Source organism: Berghia stephanieae, chromosome 1 (assembly GCF_034508935.2).
Source record: "Berghia stephanieae isolate SIO BIC M18660-M18661 chromosome 1, UCSD_Bste_1.3, whole genome shotgun sequence".
In the NCBI taxonomy this organism is placed as follows: domain Eukaryota; kingdom Metazoa; phylum Mollusca; class Gastropoda; order Nudibranchia; family Aeolidiidae; genus Berghia; species Berghia stephanieae.
Genome location: NC_088360.1, coordinates 7,328,964 through 7,345,342, shown reverse-complemented (window position 1 = coordinate 7,345,342; position 16,379 = coordinate 7,328,964). Strand labels below are relative to the sequence as shown.

General features: G+C 32.4%; 1 protein-coding gene across 2 annotated transcripts; it reads right to left on the bottom strand.

Moving 5' to 3' along the window:
- Positions 1-3,011: 3,011 nt before the first annotated feature.
- Positions 3,012-15,893, bottom strand: LOC144963270 (tRNA:m(4)X modification enzyme TRM13 homolog). Of its 2 annotated transcripts, none has more exons than XM_078897154.1 (13): positions 15,715-15,893; positions 13,540-13,586; positions 13,110-13,188; positions 11,635-11,703; positions 10,825-10,894; positions 10,446-10,579; positions 9,743-9,821; positions 8,040-8,128; positions 7,068-7,149; positions 6,336-6,737; positions 5,439-5,600; positions 4,448-4,626; positions 3,012-3,293 (listed from the first exon to the last, which is right to left on the bottom strand). In XM_078897154.1, the coding sequence occupies exons 1-10, from the start codon at positions 15,826-15,828 to the stop codon at positions 6,520-6,522; spliced, it is 981 nt and encodes a 326-aa protein (XP_078753280.1). In that variant the 5' UTR covers positions 15,829-15,893; the 3' UTR covers positions 3,012-3,293; positions 4,448-4,626; positions 5,439-5,600; positions 6,336-6,519. The 2 variants fall into 2 exon arrangements, with proteins under 2 accessions (XP_078753280.1, XP_078753271.1); XM_078897145.1 differs by having other exon boundaries at positions 5,439-5,597.
- Positions 15,894-16,379: the final 486 nt, after the last annotated feature.

Below are 16,379 nucleotides of genomic sequence, written 5' to 3'. Positions count from 1 at the left end.
TAACGACATTTTTTCTGGTCTTGACTATGTCGTTATAGAGAGTTTGCATTGTATTTTTATTTGGAGAGTATGACCTATGATTCAGATTGCTCTGCTAAAACAAAAAGTCTCTCTTACGACTTTTTTTCTGGTCTTGACTATGTCGTTATAGAGAGTTTGCATTGTATTTTTATTTGGAGAGTTACGATCTATGAACAGTGAATATCCAAAAACATTTTATTGTTGAAACAAAATAATGCGTAACAAATTTGGTCTCGCAAATTTCGATTGACATTATCTATTCCCACAACACGCTTTGATTAGGTGTGCTTTAAAAATAAATGAGTGCACAAGGGCAAAATTACTGGGACAACAAACATCCGCCATGTCTAAAGGACGACAACAATGAAGGGCCGTTCTATCCATTTGACCGTGAAAGTAAAAGGTGTAAACGGTTTTCTTTGCGATCGATATCTATTTCATCACGTTTGATGATGTACACGTTGTGTACCTGCTTCGCTTTATCTTACGTTTTACTATGAACGTTTACCCTGTGTGTTGCATCATTGTAAATCGCGACTATAAACTGTCGTTAATTTCTCATGCTTGCAACTTTTACAAATCAGACAATTCCCTCTTAAATAGGCATAGAAATGAGATAAGGAAATTTTGAGGAATAGAACCCTTTCTTTAAAAGCAAATTAATAAAAATAGTAAGAACCAAAATGTTTATTCTATTGAATAGTTCATGTGAAGTTATAATGTGCACATAATTAAAGACGCATTCTTTTAACTAAATAATGAGTCAGTTTATTATCGATCCATGCCCTGAGTCATAAATAAGTGCTGAACATCAATAATGATTCGAGATCGAACGCGCGTTTTTGCTAGTACTGGTATAATACAATATCAATGTAAGTGTTTTAAAGGGTTTTAGGGCGCTTGCAGCACAATTATGTCATATCAACGCCAGTAAAAAGGAAAAAAATGAGATAGTAAAAGGTTATAGAATTACAATTGCACCCAAGATAAAGTAAGACAAATGGGAATTGATTCAGAAAAGGAACAGGTGTAGATTCCAAGAGCACCGTATCAGCGTACTTAGTTTGAGATCACCTAAATGTCTCATCCTGATCCAAGCACAGGTCCCTACTAAGAGGAACACACTCAAAAGTTTACAAAACAAAAAATATACATGTAAAACAAACAAATATTACAGTGCATAACAGAGAAATGATTTACAAGAAAAAAAAAAATACCATCTCCCAAAACTCTAATTATACATTTGACTGTTTCTCCCCCAGCCAGAAATAACAGAGTAATCTCATTCTAAGACAAAGACAGAAAGCATGTTGGAAAACAGATATAGGGGGATAGAAGAAACAGTATGTGCTTTCCTGTCCACTGTGGGAGGTCAGGAACCCCACCCAGTCAATGTAAGTGTAAAATAATATTGATAATAGCTGTGAGCCAATACAGTATTCAAAAAGAGCGTGTTCTATAATTCGTGGTTACAAAATTAAAGAAAATAAAACAAAAATAATAAAAAATGAAAATAAATTTAATAACAGCAACAATATGTGGGACAATATCAGTCTCTGTATCCAAACCAGAAAACCCACAGGTTTTGCAGGACCAGAAAGGACGGCGGTTGAAGATTTGCTCCATGAGATCACACACTGTTTCTTTTTGTTATTTCTAAGGGTTTTCCGTCACCTGCGACACATTTAGATCATTTCGATGCGAGTAAAAAAGAAGAAAAATGGGATAGTCCAAAAAAATTATAGATTTACAATTGAAAGCAAAGGGAAATTGTTTAAATAGGGAACAGATGTAGATTCCAAGAGCACACTATCAGTGTTCTTAGTCTGAGATCACCTAAAGGTTTCATCCTGATACATGCACAGGTCCCCTCTAAGAGGAATACACTCGAGGAATACACTATACACTTGACTGTTCCAACGACTCCAACAAGGGAAAGGACAAAACCAAGTAATCTCATTCCAAGACAAAGACAAAAAGCAATTGGAAATATATAGGGGTATAGTAGAAACAGTAAGAGACCTCCCTGCCCACTATGGGAATGAGAGGTCGGGAACCCCACTCAGAGATCACACACTCCTCCCTGGATGTCATATGGTAATGCGATAATTTTTCTTGTTAGTATAGTCTGAAATATGTTTTGCTTTGAAGTATTTCATTTATAAAAGTGGTGCGTTGGAGTTGTTCCTCAGTATACACTAAAGCTCGTGTACAACAGCCTCGGTTGCAATGGGAGCTTGGCTACAATGGGAAAAATCCCCATTTCATGGCCTCTATAATTCATACAAATCATGTATGGCTATAACATGGAAATATTTCTTGGAACACGGCTACAAGGGGGTGTGTGAGTTGAAAGTTAAGCACCCAGTTGAGAAAAACTATGTACTCAATAAGAAAAGAGGAAGGCACACATAACACACCTGCCTTATTGGGAGCAGAGAAGTTAGGACTGTGCGTTACTTTAGTTTTGAAGTGAGTAGATTTTGTCAGTTGCACAGTTGGAAAGGTGGAAGGTAGAATTAACCATTGCATTGTTCCAACCCGCCTTGTGCCCTGAAGTAAGTGAGGGGGTGAGGTATGGTGATTTTGGAGGGGGTTACAGGAATGGAGGTCAAAGTCACATCGTCTGATTCATTTACTTAAGGAAGTAACTCGATATTTACTTAAGGAGGTAACTCGAAATGTGTTCCTTGTCTGTATTGTTTACTTCCCTCAGTATTGCTTCCGTTCAAATTCCGTATGCATGGATATAACCAGACAACGAGGATTTTTTGTTAGTCCCACTATCCCCATTGTATCCTAATTCCACTGTATTTTTTTCATCAAGCAAACAGTTTCAACAATGACACCCACAGTAAAGTCTGCGTTGTTGAATCACAGGTAACATCACTGTAACTTCTCTCCTGATGAAAAAGGTGAGATATCTATTCAGGTTGAAATGAAATCAAACCCTACCTAAAGATTTAAATATTTGACTCAAGGACACCTACTTTGTATTAAAAATTGTTTTTATTTATATTAATCATTTTCATTTTTCCTTACATTGTTAGTAAAAATTTTCCGAGGCCAACACCTGTAGGAAATAACTGTTTTGGCGGCTGTGGCAATTAATACAATATTTTCTGGCGTGATGACATCAGCAATATATTCTCTCAAAAACAATGTAAGCTCTTGGATTGAAGGTATTCAATTCTTCCTTGGTCAATAATCCTCTTAGCTTTCCGCCAATGGTTTCCCTCTCCAGGACTGATAATTTTTCTCTTAATGATACACTGAGGAGAATAAAAAGAGTCAAATCAAATTGTATGTAAATCAATAAGTCTAAAGGTCTGAGATAAGGTGATGGCAGTCATTTGAGCTGTTTTAGAAAAAAATAGCAAAATAAATAAATGTATTCTTGACTTCCAGATTATTTCTTTGCTTTTACTGGTAATCAAAGGACTTTCCTATGGCTCCATATTTTCATTAAATTATTTTCTAGTCTATAGATACTGACTTACTCAAAACATGTGACATAAAACTTTACAGAGAAGTAAATTCAAAACCCTCTAAGGCAAAACTATTGTGTTTATAATATGACACGTTGCACACCTTTTAATTCATTAAGTTATCCACGATTTGTGTCAACTGAACATAAATACATTTGACCAATAAATAACCAGAGTGATTATAAATCTTGAGCAAATAAAATCAGCTTTAATGACCACAGCATGGTCTGTCATGATTTGGGTTCAAACCTTGAAAAGCAAGTTTCTGAGTTTTTGTTTTGTTCCTTTGTGGGGTATATTTTTTCCATTTTCTATTTATAATGCTCCAATCCTCAGGATATGTATACTAAGTACATTACTGATTACAAAAATCTGAGACAGGGCAACACTATTGTGTGTAATGAAAACCTGCAAGTGAAAAAAAAAAACATCAGATACAACAACCCTGTTATAACAAAGACACATCAGAGTCCCATTTCTTTCTTCTTAGATAAAACTACTAACAGAATTACATAAATGTCGACAATCCCACTTATCAAAACGACCCTGAGACATCGAATTAAAGGCACAATCCTATAAAAAAACAAACAACAAATAAAAAAACTTGCTTGCTGAAAAATGAAATTCAACTTGCTAAGGCTACTAAGGGCCATACATAACTGGCTTTCTTGTGTTGCTTTGCACATTAGACTCCCTTTGTCATGAATTAAGATCTTCTCATCAATACTGAACATGTAAACAAAGCCCGTTATGCTTACAGCACTTCATGGATTAATCTGATACAAATTCAGTTAAAGCAAAATAATTTCAATGGTTTCCGCAGATCGTTATATGAGGCTTATAACACTGTTAACAAAACTAAAAACTTAGATAATCATGCAATGAGAAACTCAGCCTTTTCATTAAAGCCAGATAATGAGATAATAAGTGAAATTTACCATCTCCTGCATCAGGACAATCAAATCCTCCACTCTGTGTTCTCCTCTTCTTCCTTCTTCTTTACTTGCAGCATTATTCGCCATGTTTTCTCCGGGATCCAATATTGTCTTTGATATTTCATTTTCCTCTGTGTTAACTTGATCTTTTACCATGGCACACTTCTTAGTGGTCGTTTTACCTGTGACGTAGATGAAAAACTTTTTTTAATGACATGCATAAAATATGTCCAGTAGTATTCATAAAAATTTTGTACCTTTAAACTATCAAAACCACCTTTTATGTTTTGTCTATTTCATTCATTTAAAAAGTTTGACTTTGCTGTCTTGAAATCATATTGATTTAATGTTCAACATTTATTTATCATATATACCTTATAAATATTTCAATAACAAAAATAAAGAAAAATAAATAAATAAACCTTATTGGTTGATTCCCTTGATATGGTCAGAAGTCCTTGGTCTTAAATTCTATTAGCCAGTCCTTTAGAGCTTTATAAGCCAATAGAGCCGGAATTTTATCTTGTTTCTGTAGGCATTAACTGGCAATAACAATTGATCACTGCCTTTTAAAGAGGATACTATTCTATCATTAAGTATCTTCTGCCAGATCAAGTGATCCAGCAATGCAATCACTGCTCTGTGGTCAAAAGGATTAGAATTAAAACAGATTCAGTTTCTTGTGAGTCGGGTGCTCTGAATTTTAAGAATTCTCCATTTCCCATTATGCTGGTTAAAACATGTTAAGATGAACATTTCTAATCTTTCGAATATTTGTGGAATTAACTTGGTTTCTGTAGCATAAAACAGAAATTTCATAAAAATGCTTGCAACCCTTTGCACTTCCTCAGCACCAACTATCATTCATTATATTTAGTGAGCAAAATTCCTATGTTCATCTCAGTCTGAGCACTTTACCAATTGGATCACTAGGCTCACAGATTAGTCACAATGCTTTTATATTGAAAATGTATCACCATCGGATAAAGTATACCTTTAATTCGGGGGTCTGGCACAAGTAGCCAGTAGACAATCTAGTCAATATGTCAAATTCCTCCTCATTCATCCGTGCCTCCTCATGAATTCCTGACCCACTAAGTGTCCCATGTACAACGATGATGGCAGCCAAAGCGATCATGATACCTGAAGTTTGCTACTTTGAGAAATAGGGCCGTTAAAAAAATAAATATTGGTAACTAAACAAAATAAAGCTATGGCAATACAAATTGTTGAAGTTAACTATCAGTGACTGAGTTGACTTTACAAGTAATTATTTGATTACATTCATGCAGGGTGTGTATTAATTGTATTCTGATTGACTAATGTCGGTTCAACCAAGAGAAAATGGAAGCCGGCTTTGCAAGACAGTTAGTAGTGTCTCTTTGTGAAAAATGGTAAGGTTTTCATTGATACCCAAATATATTATTGGGGAATTAGGAGTTGATTTTAAAATATGTTCTCGTCATAAATGGTTAAATCTAAGAATCAATTCAAAACAAATTGTATAAGCATTTCTCAAATCTAAAAAGACAAAACGGAATAAGACTGTAATCAATGGTCTAGAAAGTGTTGGCTTGAAATGCACCAGTATATGCAAAGAAAAGGGACTTGTGTGCACTATATGTTTAATCAGGTGTTGTAACATTGAAAGCGAGCAAGAAGAAGGAGAGGAAGGAGAAAGAGAAGAAGAAGGATAAGGAGGGGGGGGGGGGGGGAGAGAGGAAAGGAAGAAGAAGAAAGAAGAAGAAGAAGAAGAAGAAGAAGAAGAAGAAGAAGAAGAAGAAGAAGAAGAAGAAGAAGAAGAAGAAGAAGAAGAAAAGAAGGTGGAAGAGGAGGAGGAAAAGAAGGGGGAAGGGAAAAAAATAAGTAAAGGGATAAAAGTTTATCTCACCAATTTGGCTCTTTCTCTTCATTCAAACGGGCAACTTTTGATGGAGGTTCCATGTCAGGCACTTTATCACATTTCTCTGCACCTCTTTCCTCATCATAAGACTGCTCAATGCTTTGTCCGGAACCCTGACTTGGTCCCACATGTAAACTGCCTTTATGCATGGCTGTTTCCTTCACTTTTACGATCACATTTGAATGCTCAATACTATATTTTCATTTGTCTCTGTGAGTTTTGAAGAATCAATTTCAGACTTTGGTGGACTCTTTGGGGCTGATGGTTGATTAAATGACTTAAAATTGAGTGTATTAACAGCACATCGGATACCCAAATCTGTGGCTCCACCGCATAAATGTTTTCCAACAACCACAACACGTTCTTTGTCTTGAATCCCTGGAACCTTTCCTGATGATTAAAATAAATTTTAAAAATATTATTTTAACTTTGTCACACATACTATTTTTGTCATTAAATTGTGCCACATTTTTTCATTAAATCTTACAATCAAATTATAAAAACAAAAAACAGAATGCTTTAGCCCGTTAAAATAAAGACAAAACTATGCTGTGTTGCCATAAAGTCAGCATTTTAAAAAAGCATCATCAAGCTTATATTCTGAGTTGAGCTCATCAACTACTGTAATAGAGTTTTGTCACCAAAAATTTAAAATATCCTAAATAAAACAATACCTAACTCTCAACTCACACTTGCTTGTAAACTCTCTATATGACATACCCAAACAAAAGTGTTGAATGTCAATTTTTATCCGTTGAAAGTTTCCTCCGCTTCCTTTGTCACCTTTATGGTAAGGATCAACCTGAAAAAAAATATTTTAAAATAAATAAACAACACACATGGACACGATTACTTCCCCTATCATGCAAGAGATGGAGACAACATTTTCATTAAAGAGTCTCCTAAATTGGGAATGGAGGTTGTTATTCCAGTGTTTTGCAGCTGTGTTCATCATTGTCACTGGCACCATCCTTATAGAATTAGACGATATAGGTATGATGGTCAAGCTTTATCATCACTTAAATAGTGATATGACTATCATTTTAATGATAACAATAATGATACAGATGATGATGATAATAATAATAATAATAATAATAATAATAATAATAATAATAATAATAATAATAATAATAATAATAATAATAATATTATAATAATAATAATAATGATGATGACGATGATGATGATGATGATGATGATGATGATGATGATGATGATGATGATTGATGAAGTTGATGATGATGATGATGAAGATGATGATGAAGATGATGATGATAATACTGATACTAATAACAATAATAATAATAATAATAATAATAATAATAATAATAATAATAATAATAATAATAATAATAATAATAATAATAATAATAATACTAACAGTAATAATAATTTTTTTTAAATTATGCCCTTCTCCCACGACATCATAAGATATTGCGCCTAGACATTCCACGAAGGAATATAGGTAATTCTTCAAACAAGATGTCTGATGTCAACAGGAATCACCCATGTTGTCCAAGTGAGGGTTAATAATCTTGCTCAAGGAAAAAAAATTGAAAGTGCCTGAAGCTCGAACCCAGGGCCTTCCGGGTCACAGTACAATGCCTTAACCACTCAGCCACGTTGCCCCCCCGTCCGAGACTGTGTTTTAACAAAACTTGTTTTCAATTTTCAGATACTGATACTTACTTTGTATCTGACACTGCTCCTTTCCACCAATAAAAAAGAGTTGTCCACACACTCCTTACTTGATTTGTGAATCCAATGAGACAGTTTCCCTGAAAAGAAGAGATTTCATTATTATTTGACTCCCATTAAAACATTGGTTAAATAGTGAGAAGAATCATATTGCAAATATATATTAAAAAAGAGAGAAACAAAATTCCATTCAGATAACGCGTACTTTAGGACTTGAAAATTCTTTTGAAAAAAACCTGTAAACCTACTTTTTTATGCCAAATCAGGAGGTATCAAAACACAGTAAGCCTACATTGGAAATGGAGCTCACATGTCAGCTAAACTTTTAAAAAGCCAGAGACGTATATCTGAACTTCTGATAAGCTGGCCTGCCAGTGAAAGCTGGCAATCTGGCATCCATGCACATATAAATGTATGATAATAACAAGAAATAAATGTGAGTAGAAAAGTGCCAGAAGGCAATAGAGAATATATAACTTTGCGGCAATGAGAATTCGACCCCACAACACTACTGTTACGGCAACTCCGCCTGGCTGGAAGAGGGATGCTCTACAATTGATGCCATACACCACTCCAAGAAAAGTGGTTTCAAATGAGGTATCTAACTTGAGTCCCTCTCGCAACTTCTTGAGGTGATGGGGTCAGCACAAAAACACCACGAATGTTTGTGGCCAGTTAGCAGTTAAACTTATGAGCTCTATTCTCAACACAAACATGTAAGTAACACTGAGACGATTGAGACATTGAGTAAACTCCTATATTGGGTGAATATCAGTTAAGAAAAGTGAGTGGAGCAGGCACTTATGTTTATAATAACAAGAAATGAAGTGAGTAGAAAAGTGCCAAAGGGCAATCCTTATCACTGCAAAGTTTATATTCTCTATTGTCCTCTTGCACTTTTCTACTCACTTAACTTCTTTCTCAAATTTAAGAGTTCAAAAATATTATACTCCTGTATATATATATATATGTTTTTTTTAATTTGTTCGACTCTTTTAAAATAATTTAACAGTTGTTGTAACACAGTTGAATCATACCAGCATCAATAAAACGAAGATGACCAAAAAGTAAAGAGATAACATTTAGAGTTTGCCCATGATGTATACACAAAATGTAAGACAAAGGAAACTAGTTCAAACACAGAATGAAGCAGATCAACCAGCAACAGGATTCTCACATTCACACTCAAATTTGACTCAAATGTCTCCTTGAATAGTGAACAATTGAATGAACAATTCAAGAGAATAAAGGGATGGTACACATTCACGAGTAATATAGTTGCCACTCATTGCTGAGATGTCCACTTTGTCTTATAAACAAGAAACAAAACAAAACAAAAACAAAAAGAAAACAACAAACAAACAAAACAAACAATTATTTTTTTTAAAGGGAACGACAATAAAATTTAGTGTCAAAAATTAGGTAGCAAATAAAATTGGTTTTCATTTCACAATAGAAACAGGGATAATTTGCTAGTATGAGTTTTAATTAAATAAAAAATGTCAACACTACATTCGCCACTATAGTCCAAATGTACAATCTATTTTTTTAAAAGTATATTTCATTTCCCACTAAAGAACAAATTTAAAATCTATTTGAAAAAAAAAGGAAGTGTTTACTAAAATCTGTATGCTGCTAACTCGTCAAAGCATCTTCTTATGACAAAAAAAAAGATCAAATACAAGATTGCATACCTTTGCCAGCACCAAGCTCTACAAAGTGGTGACCACTTGATAAAAATCCTAAGTTCTCCAGCTGACCAACAAGTGAAGCCTAGCCAAACAAGGAAAATCAACAAAATTGTACCAGTGATTTAATGCATGAAAACAATGAACATCATGGTTAATTCTTAGCTGAATTACATAATATTAAATCTTTTGAATTTAAATATGAGCCCTTGCCTTAATCAAGTTTTCTCCTTTTGAGTTTAAATTAGAATCCACTTTTACCACAATATAATGGAGCTTACATACAACGTTTCTTTGAGTGCAACATGACGTCATTGATATTAGTTATTACTGGAGATTTTAACATTCTAAGTAAATCTGAAATTTTGTTGAAACAAAGCAATAAGGTCCACTGTACTCCCTACAAATAATTATATTTCCCATCGTCCATTGTGTAGCATTGTGATCTTGTGTTATATAACTCAGTTTTCGATTAGTAGGTCCCTGGTTTGAGTCCATTGTAGGCAGCATGAAATTGAGTCGTTGAAAAAATCTCTTAAGCCACATTTTCTCACTGTACATTGTCGATAAAAAGGATTATGTCTCGTCCTTCATGTTCAGTGTAGATGTTTGCTTAGGACCCTTTGTAATAAAAGTGATTCAGTGGATACTGTGCTATATTTTTTTTAAACACTCTTCTTTTTCATATTTTGTTTTCTTTTTTATTTACCTGTTGCAGCATCTCTTTACGCAAAACAGCTTGGTCTCCAAATGCCTTGGTTAAGTCATCATTCAAATTTATGGCCATTTCTTCTTTTATGCGTGAGTGTTCAAGATAACATTTCTCAATGTCCTCAACAACTTCTGAAAATCAATAAAAACGTTATTTTAAAGCAGTTCTATATCTTTAAACTACAATCACGGGTGAGATAATAAATATCAAGAGAGAGAAAAGAGGAAATCTGGCATTGTACAAATTGCTTGTTAGGCATCCATCTTTATTTTTTGTAACACCACTCCTTTATACATCATATTTCATCTCTACACAAGTCAAAAACATAGACCAGTTCAAATAAAATCATAGGTCAAACTAAATTCATGAAAGTTACCTGAATAAAGCTTATCGACTTTCTCGATCATGGTTTTCAGTCTCTCAGATGTTAAATCTCTGACAGACCCCTATGAGGTAAAAACAAACAAAACAGAAAAACTTAAACATATTTTATTACACTTGAGTTGAGCTTTAGACTACAATTTGTGTAAGGAATATAAAAAGAAACAATGCATTGCATTGTCACAATCTTTGCATCATAAACATCTGACCTAAATTAGGGATTTACGATTTTACACTATTCATATATAAAAAGATGTGCACTGACCATCTCCTTGTCTGAAAAATCTATGATCGGTGCAAACTGTAAGTTGTAAAATTAAATTTTCATATCGAAAGTTTTGAGCCAAATTAAAAATTGTTTTATAAAAAAGATACCTCTTAGAAGACCCCAGAAACTTATATATGGACCAAACCATCAGTCCAACCTTAAAGGAAACAGACTAGAAAGAAATGTGATGCCTTTACACACCAAAAAGTGTGATTAAAAAAAAAATCATCAAATGCCCTTTCTTTCTTATATTTTTTTTCATCACCAACAAACAAAAGAGTGAATTGACTCTCTGAATCGTATTGTTTCCTAAGGTTGTGACTTGAACAAAATGAAGATATTTCAAGAATTGTTTAGGATTATCATTATTTTATTTATTCCATTTTCTTTTTTAGGGAACTTATTGAAAACTAATTATCTAGATATAACCATCCTACAAAAACAGGAAGATATATGTTGGCAAGATATTTTATTAATTGCATGTTCTTGATTTTTGACTGTCAGGGAACCAGGTGCCTCCATTTTAGTCATTCTTACCACTGTGGATACCACATCAGTCTTGTTATCATCTGTTGTGCCTTTATTTATATTCTTGACAAAGTATGGCTGGTAGAAAAAGACAAACTATGATAAAACGTGTTAAGCACTTACAAATAAAATAACATCATAATATAAACGAATTGAAGTAAAGTCAACAGAAACTAAGGGTAATGTTGCCAATGTCACTTTGTATTATCATGATGGTGCAGAAGGAAATATTTATATTAAGATAAAAGTATCATTGTATGGTAAATGTCATAAACTTTAAACAAAGCATAATACAAATGACAATAGAAGTATTAGCATTTCTTCCATTAGTCTTTATTTACAAGTATCAAATCACTATGTTGCCTAAATATTTATTTAAAAAGTGCCCACTAAAGAAAGAAAATTTTTTTTTTAAACAAAAAAAACCCCAAAGACACAAAAAAAATTCTGCCTCACGGTGTAAACGAGAAAGAAAAGGAGAGAGAGAGAGAGAGAGAGAGAGAGAGAGAGAGAGAGAGAGAGAGAGAGAGAGAGAGAGAGAGAGAGAGAGTGAAGTAATTCATTAATCATGTCATTATTATTATTATTATTATTATTATTATTATTATTATTATTATTTATTATTATTATTATTATTATTATTATTATTATTATTATTTTATTATTATATATTATTATATTATATTATTATATTATTATTATTATTATTATTTATTTATTATTATTATTATTATTATTATTATTATTATTATATTATTATTATTATTATTATTATTATTATATTATTATTATTATATATTATATTATTATTATTATTATTATTATTATTATTATTATTATTATTATTAATATTATTATTAGATTTATTATTATTTTTATATTGTTATTATTATTATTATTATTATTATTATTATTATTATTATTATTATTATTATTATTATTATTATTATTAATATCATCATCATCATCACAGTATTATTATTATTATTATTATTATTATTATTATTATTATTATTATTATTATTATTATTATTATTATTATTATTATTATTATTATCATAATAATAATAATTATTATTATTATTATTATATTATATTATTATTATTATTATTATTATTATTATTATTATTATTATTATTATCATCTCATTATTATTATTATTATTATTATTATTATTATTATTATTATTATTATTATTATATATTTAGTTTGTTTTTAACTATGAGTGATTTTTTTTTTAACCCAGATACCATACATAAACATTATTTCATTCTAACTTATGTTATGTCAAAGGCTACGTGAACACGCTGCAATCAAAGCCTATTCATACAATAACTTATTACTGTGAATTATCATGTTTGTATGTAGTATAAATTTAGTTTTTCATCTATTTCCATTTAATTCCATCTCCCCACCCCTCAACCTCTTGCTTCCTGACAGACAGATAGCCGAATACAAATCTGTACACTGAGTCAAAACTTACAAGTTTTTCAATGGCTTGTCTCGATTTTGTGACATTACACTTTTTTAGATGTTTTTGTAATTCATCTTCATAGCAATTACTGTAAAAAGACAAAATAAAACATGATTTAACATTGTTTTGCTAAGAGTGGTAGAAACATATGTGAAAATTATACATAAGTGGTTGTGTAAATGCATAATATCATCCTCATTTCATAGAGCTTTGCAACCAATTCATTTTTTTAAAAGCTGCACTTTACTACCTGTGCAAAAAATTGGCTTTTTGAATTAAAAGCTTAGAAGTCTCACGAGCAGCATGCAAAAACAGCTTGATCATCGTTAATCACCGTTATTGCACCAAACGTCTGATTATGATCTTATTATTAAGTATTTTTATGGAGATAAAGCTTATCCATTTCATAATTAATTAAAACAAGCAAGAAAATAATTACTGATTTGGATTCAAGGGACAAGGTATTCTCTTGCGGTCCTCTTGTATCTGAAAATAGCATAAATAGAAGTAAAGAGACGTTTTAAAGAGACCCACATTTGTTTTAAAATAAATAAATAATTGAAGTCAAAAAGAAATAAAATATACATAAAACTGACTTACTTGACTTAAGGCCCTTCCACTGAATAGTCGACAGACTTTTCTGCCTGGGCTGCTGTGATTATTGTTGAGGTGACAAATTCCCATTCAAAAATAAACTTATAAATAAACAAGAAAATAAATGAATAAAATCGGATACACTTCTCATAGCAGAAATTAAGGTTTCAATACTAATCAATAGCTGAACTTTACTTGGTTTAAAAGAGCAAAGATTAAAGATGACTGTCGACATGATATAGATAAATATTACACATATGATACCCATACTTCCTTCCCACTTTGTAATTTGTTTATTCATTTGGTATTGATCTTCTATTACCTACATATTTCAAGCTGTCTGATATTTGTCGATCAATACATTTTCCTATAGATGAAAATGTCAACCAAAGGAGTGTTTTACAAATTCTTAAGAACATATTAAAATTTGGTATAAATTTGTTGGAAAAGCATTCAGGATTATGAATTTAGGGATTTTCTATGCATAATTGTGATATAGATGTTCATTGTGGCTTTATGTAAGTGTATACCCTATTTGAGGACCGAAAAGAATATTTTCTGAATATTATAAATTTTGCAACTTCTACAAAATTACAGCCACCTTTGATGTTGTCTGTTGATATTAAAACAATAATAAATATAAGGAACCTAATAAACATTAAAATTTAAGATTTTAATGATTTGTTGCTCTCATCAGTCGCCTTATGGAAGGGAAATTGTATGTCAGTCCGTTACTATTAAAACAGTAATTTTTTTTTCATCTAAAAAAGATGTGATTGTTGCACTGACTCATAATTTCAGATTTTCTGCTCTTACATGAAGGGCTTGATCAGTGTAATATAATTGTTGTTTGGTAACAGACTGACGCTTTTTACGATAACAGACTGACAGAACAGACTAATTATTCTATTCTTATTCAAAGACAATATATAAGGGTTGTTTTTGAAGTCTCAAGAGTACTGTCGTCTTCAAAGAGCTTCAACCAAACACATTTGGTTAATAAAATTTAAAACACTGGTCTTCAACTTCAAACCTGCTATTTTGCAAAAGGTAAGTTGAATCTTTTAAAGTCATTTGAAAAAAAAATTGCACAAACAATATCCTAAATACGATGAAGCCAGTCGTAGCCTTCTGTTATAGGGGCAATAAGCCCTGGGGAAAAAATCATTTAAATTCGTAATGAAAACATTTGGGTAACTGATATTTTAAATGTCGTGCATCGACTAGCTGCTTGGTTGTGTATGATGTTGATGATATGTTATTAGTTACAAAGTAATGTGATAAGTGATACAAATTAGAATTGATTTTTCTTTTCTCTCAGTTTTGTTGTATTGGTTTTAAGAAACGAAGTGACTATTCTCATCCCCCTAGTCTAGGATGCTAGTCTTCATAATAGTAGTCCACAATTGTTGTATGTTTAATCCAAAGGTTGTAATGCAGTAATTTGTTAAGTTTCTTGTCACAAGTTGCACAATTTAAAAAAAACAATCAATCATAATCCAAATCGCAAAAAGCCGGGCGACGTTTTTTTTCGGTAATCCAATCGGCCGGGGGGGGGGGGGGGGGGGGGGGGGGGGGGGGGTGAGAATAGAGGCAGCTTTTAAGAAAACATTTGCTTTTATAATGATCTGATTTTCATTGCTGCTTTAGTTCTATTTATTTATTTTTTTCACAGATTCAAGATGCCTACTCTCTCACACCCCCCCCCCCCCCCCTCACACACACACTTTTTAGATTTGAAAAGTAATTTGCACCAGTTTCCAGCATCATTCCCATGGTCTACAATGCAAAGACTTGTTACATGAAGAAGAAGAAGAAGAAGAAGAAGAAGAAGAAGAAGAAGAAGAAGAAGAAGAAGAAAGAAGAAGAAGAAGAAGAAAAAGAAGAAGAAGAAGAAGAAGACGAAGAAGAAGAAGAAGAAGAAGAAGAAGAAGAAGAAGAAGAAGAAGAAGAAGAAGAAGAAGAAGAAGAAGAAAAGACCCGAGATGGATTTGTAAGTTGTAAGAACATCATGGCTCACCCCCATTATACACGCATGCTCTGGGCAATAAGAAGCATTCAGTTTTGGCGTGAAACGACAATATCGCTGCTTTTTAGCCAAGAAAAACTGGCACTGTTTTTCATTTGTTGCCATTTTTTTACTGAGAAATGGTGAGATAACGAAAGTAAAACAGAAAGTTGACAATTTTTAAGAGCAAAGTGTCACCATAGAGTTTGTGAGTATTGCTAAGAGTTTTTCTCTGTAGCATAACTCAATGAAAATAAATACCAAATGACTTTAGTTCAAAAGCTGATGAATTTCTCTAGACCTTATTATGTCAACAAATTCTGCCACTATATGTTTGTAATTTTTTTTATATATTTCAACTGGGTTGCAATGAATGTTTTGTTCTCTAAATATAATGTAGGTCAGTCCTTCTTTTGAATGTATGACAGTTCTGCAGTAAATGCAAAATAAAAAGAACTGTATTTTCCGTCCATGAGTGAACTGAATACACCGCTGTGTATTCAACACACCGGATGAGATTATTGGGGCTCAACTGTTTGACTGAGCTCCGAGAAGGCGAGGTGGCCGGCTGTTAAGCGCAGCGTAACTGTAACCGGGGTGGGGTGAGTTAGGGAGGGGTTCGAGCTCCTTTTAGGTACAATAGTACTTTTTTTTTTTTTTTAATATTCCCTTGAAAA

Bases quoted from the DNA above. Each gene is read 5' to 3' on its own strand.
- LOC144963270 (XM_078897154.1), bottom strand. From the start codon at position 15,828: ATGGCAACAAATGAAAAACAGTGCCAGTTTTTCTTGGCTAAAAAGCAG. The intron at 10,580-10,824 runs GTAACTTTCATG...ATTGATTTTCAG, and splicing joins AGTCGATAAGCTTTATTCAG to AAGTTGTTGAGGACATTGAG. The intron at 7,150-8,039 runs GTAAGTATCAGT...ATTTTTTTTCAG, and splicing joins GGAGCAGTGTCAGATACAAA to GTTGATCCTTACCATAAAGG.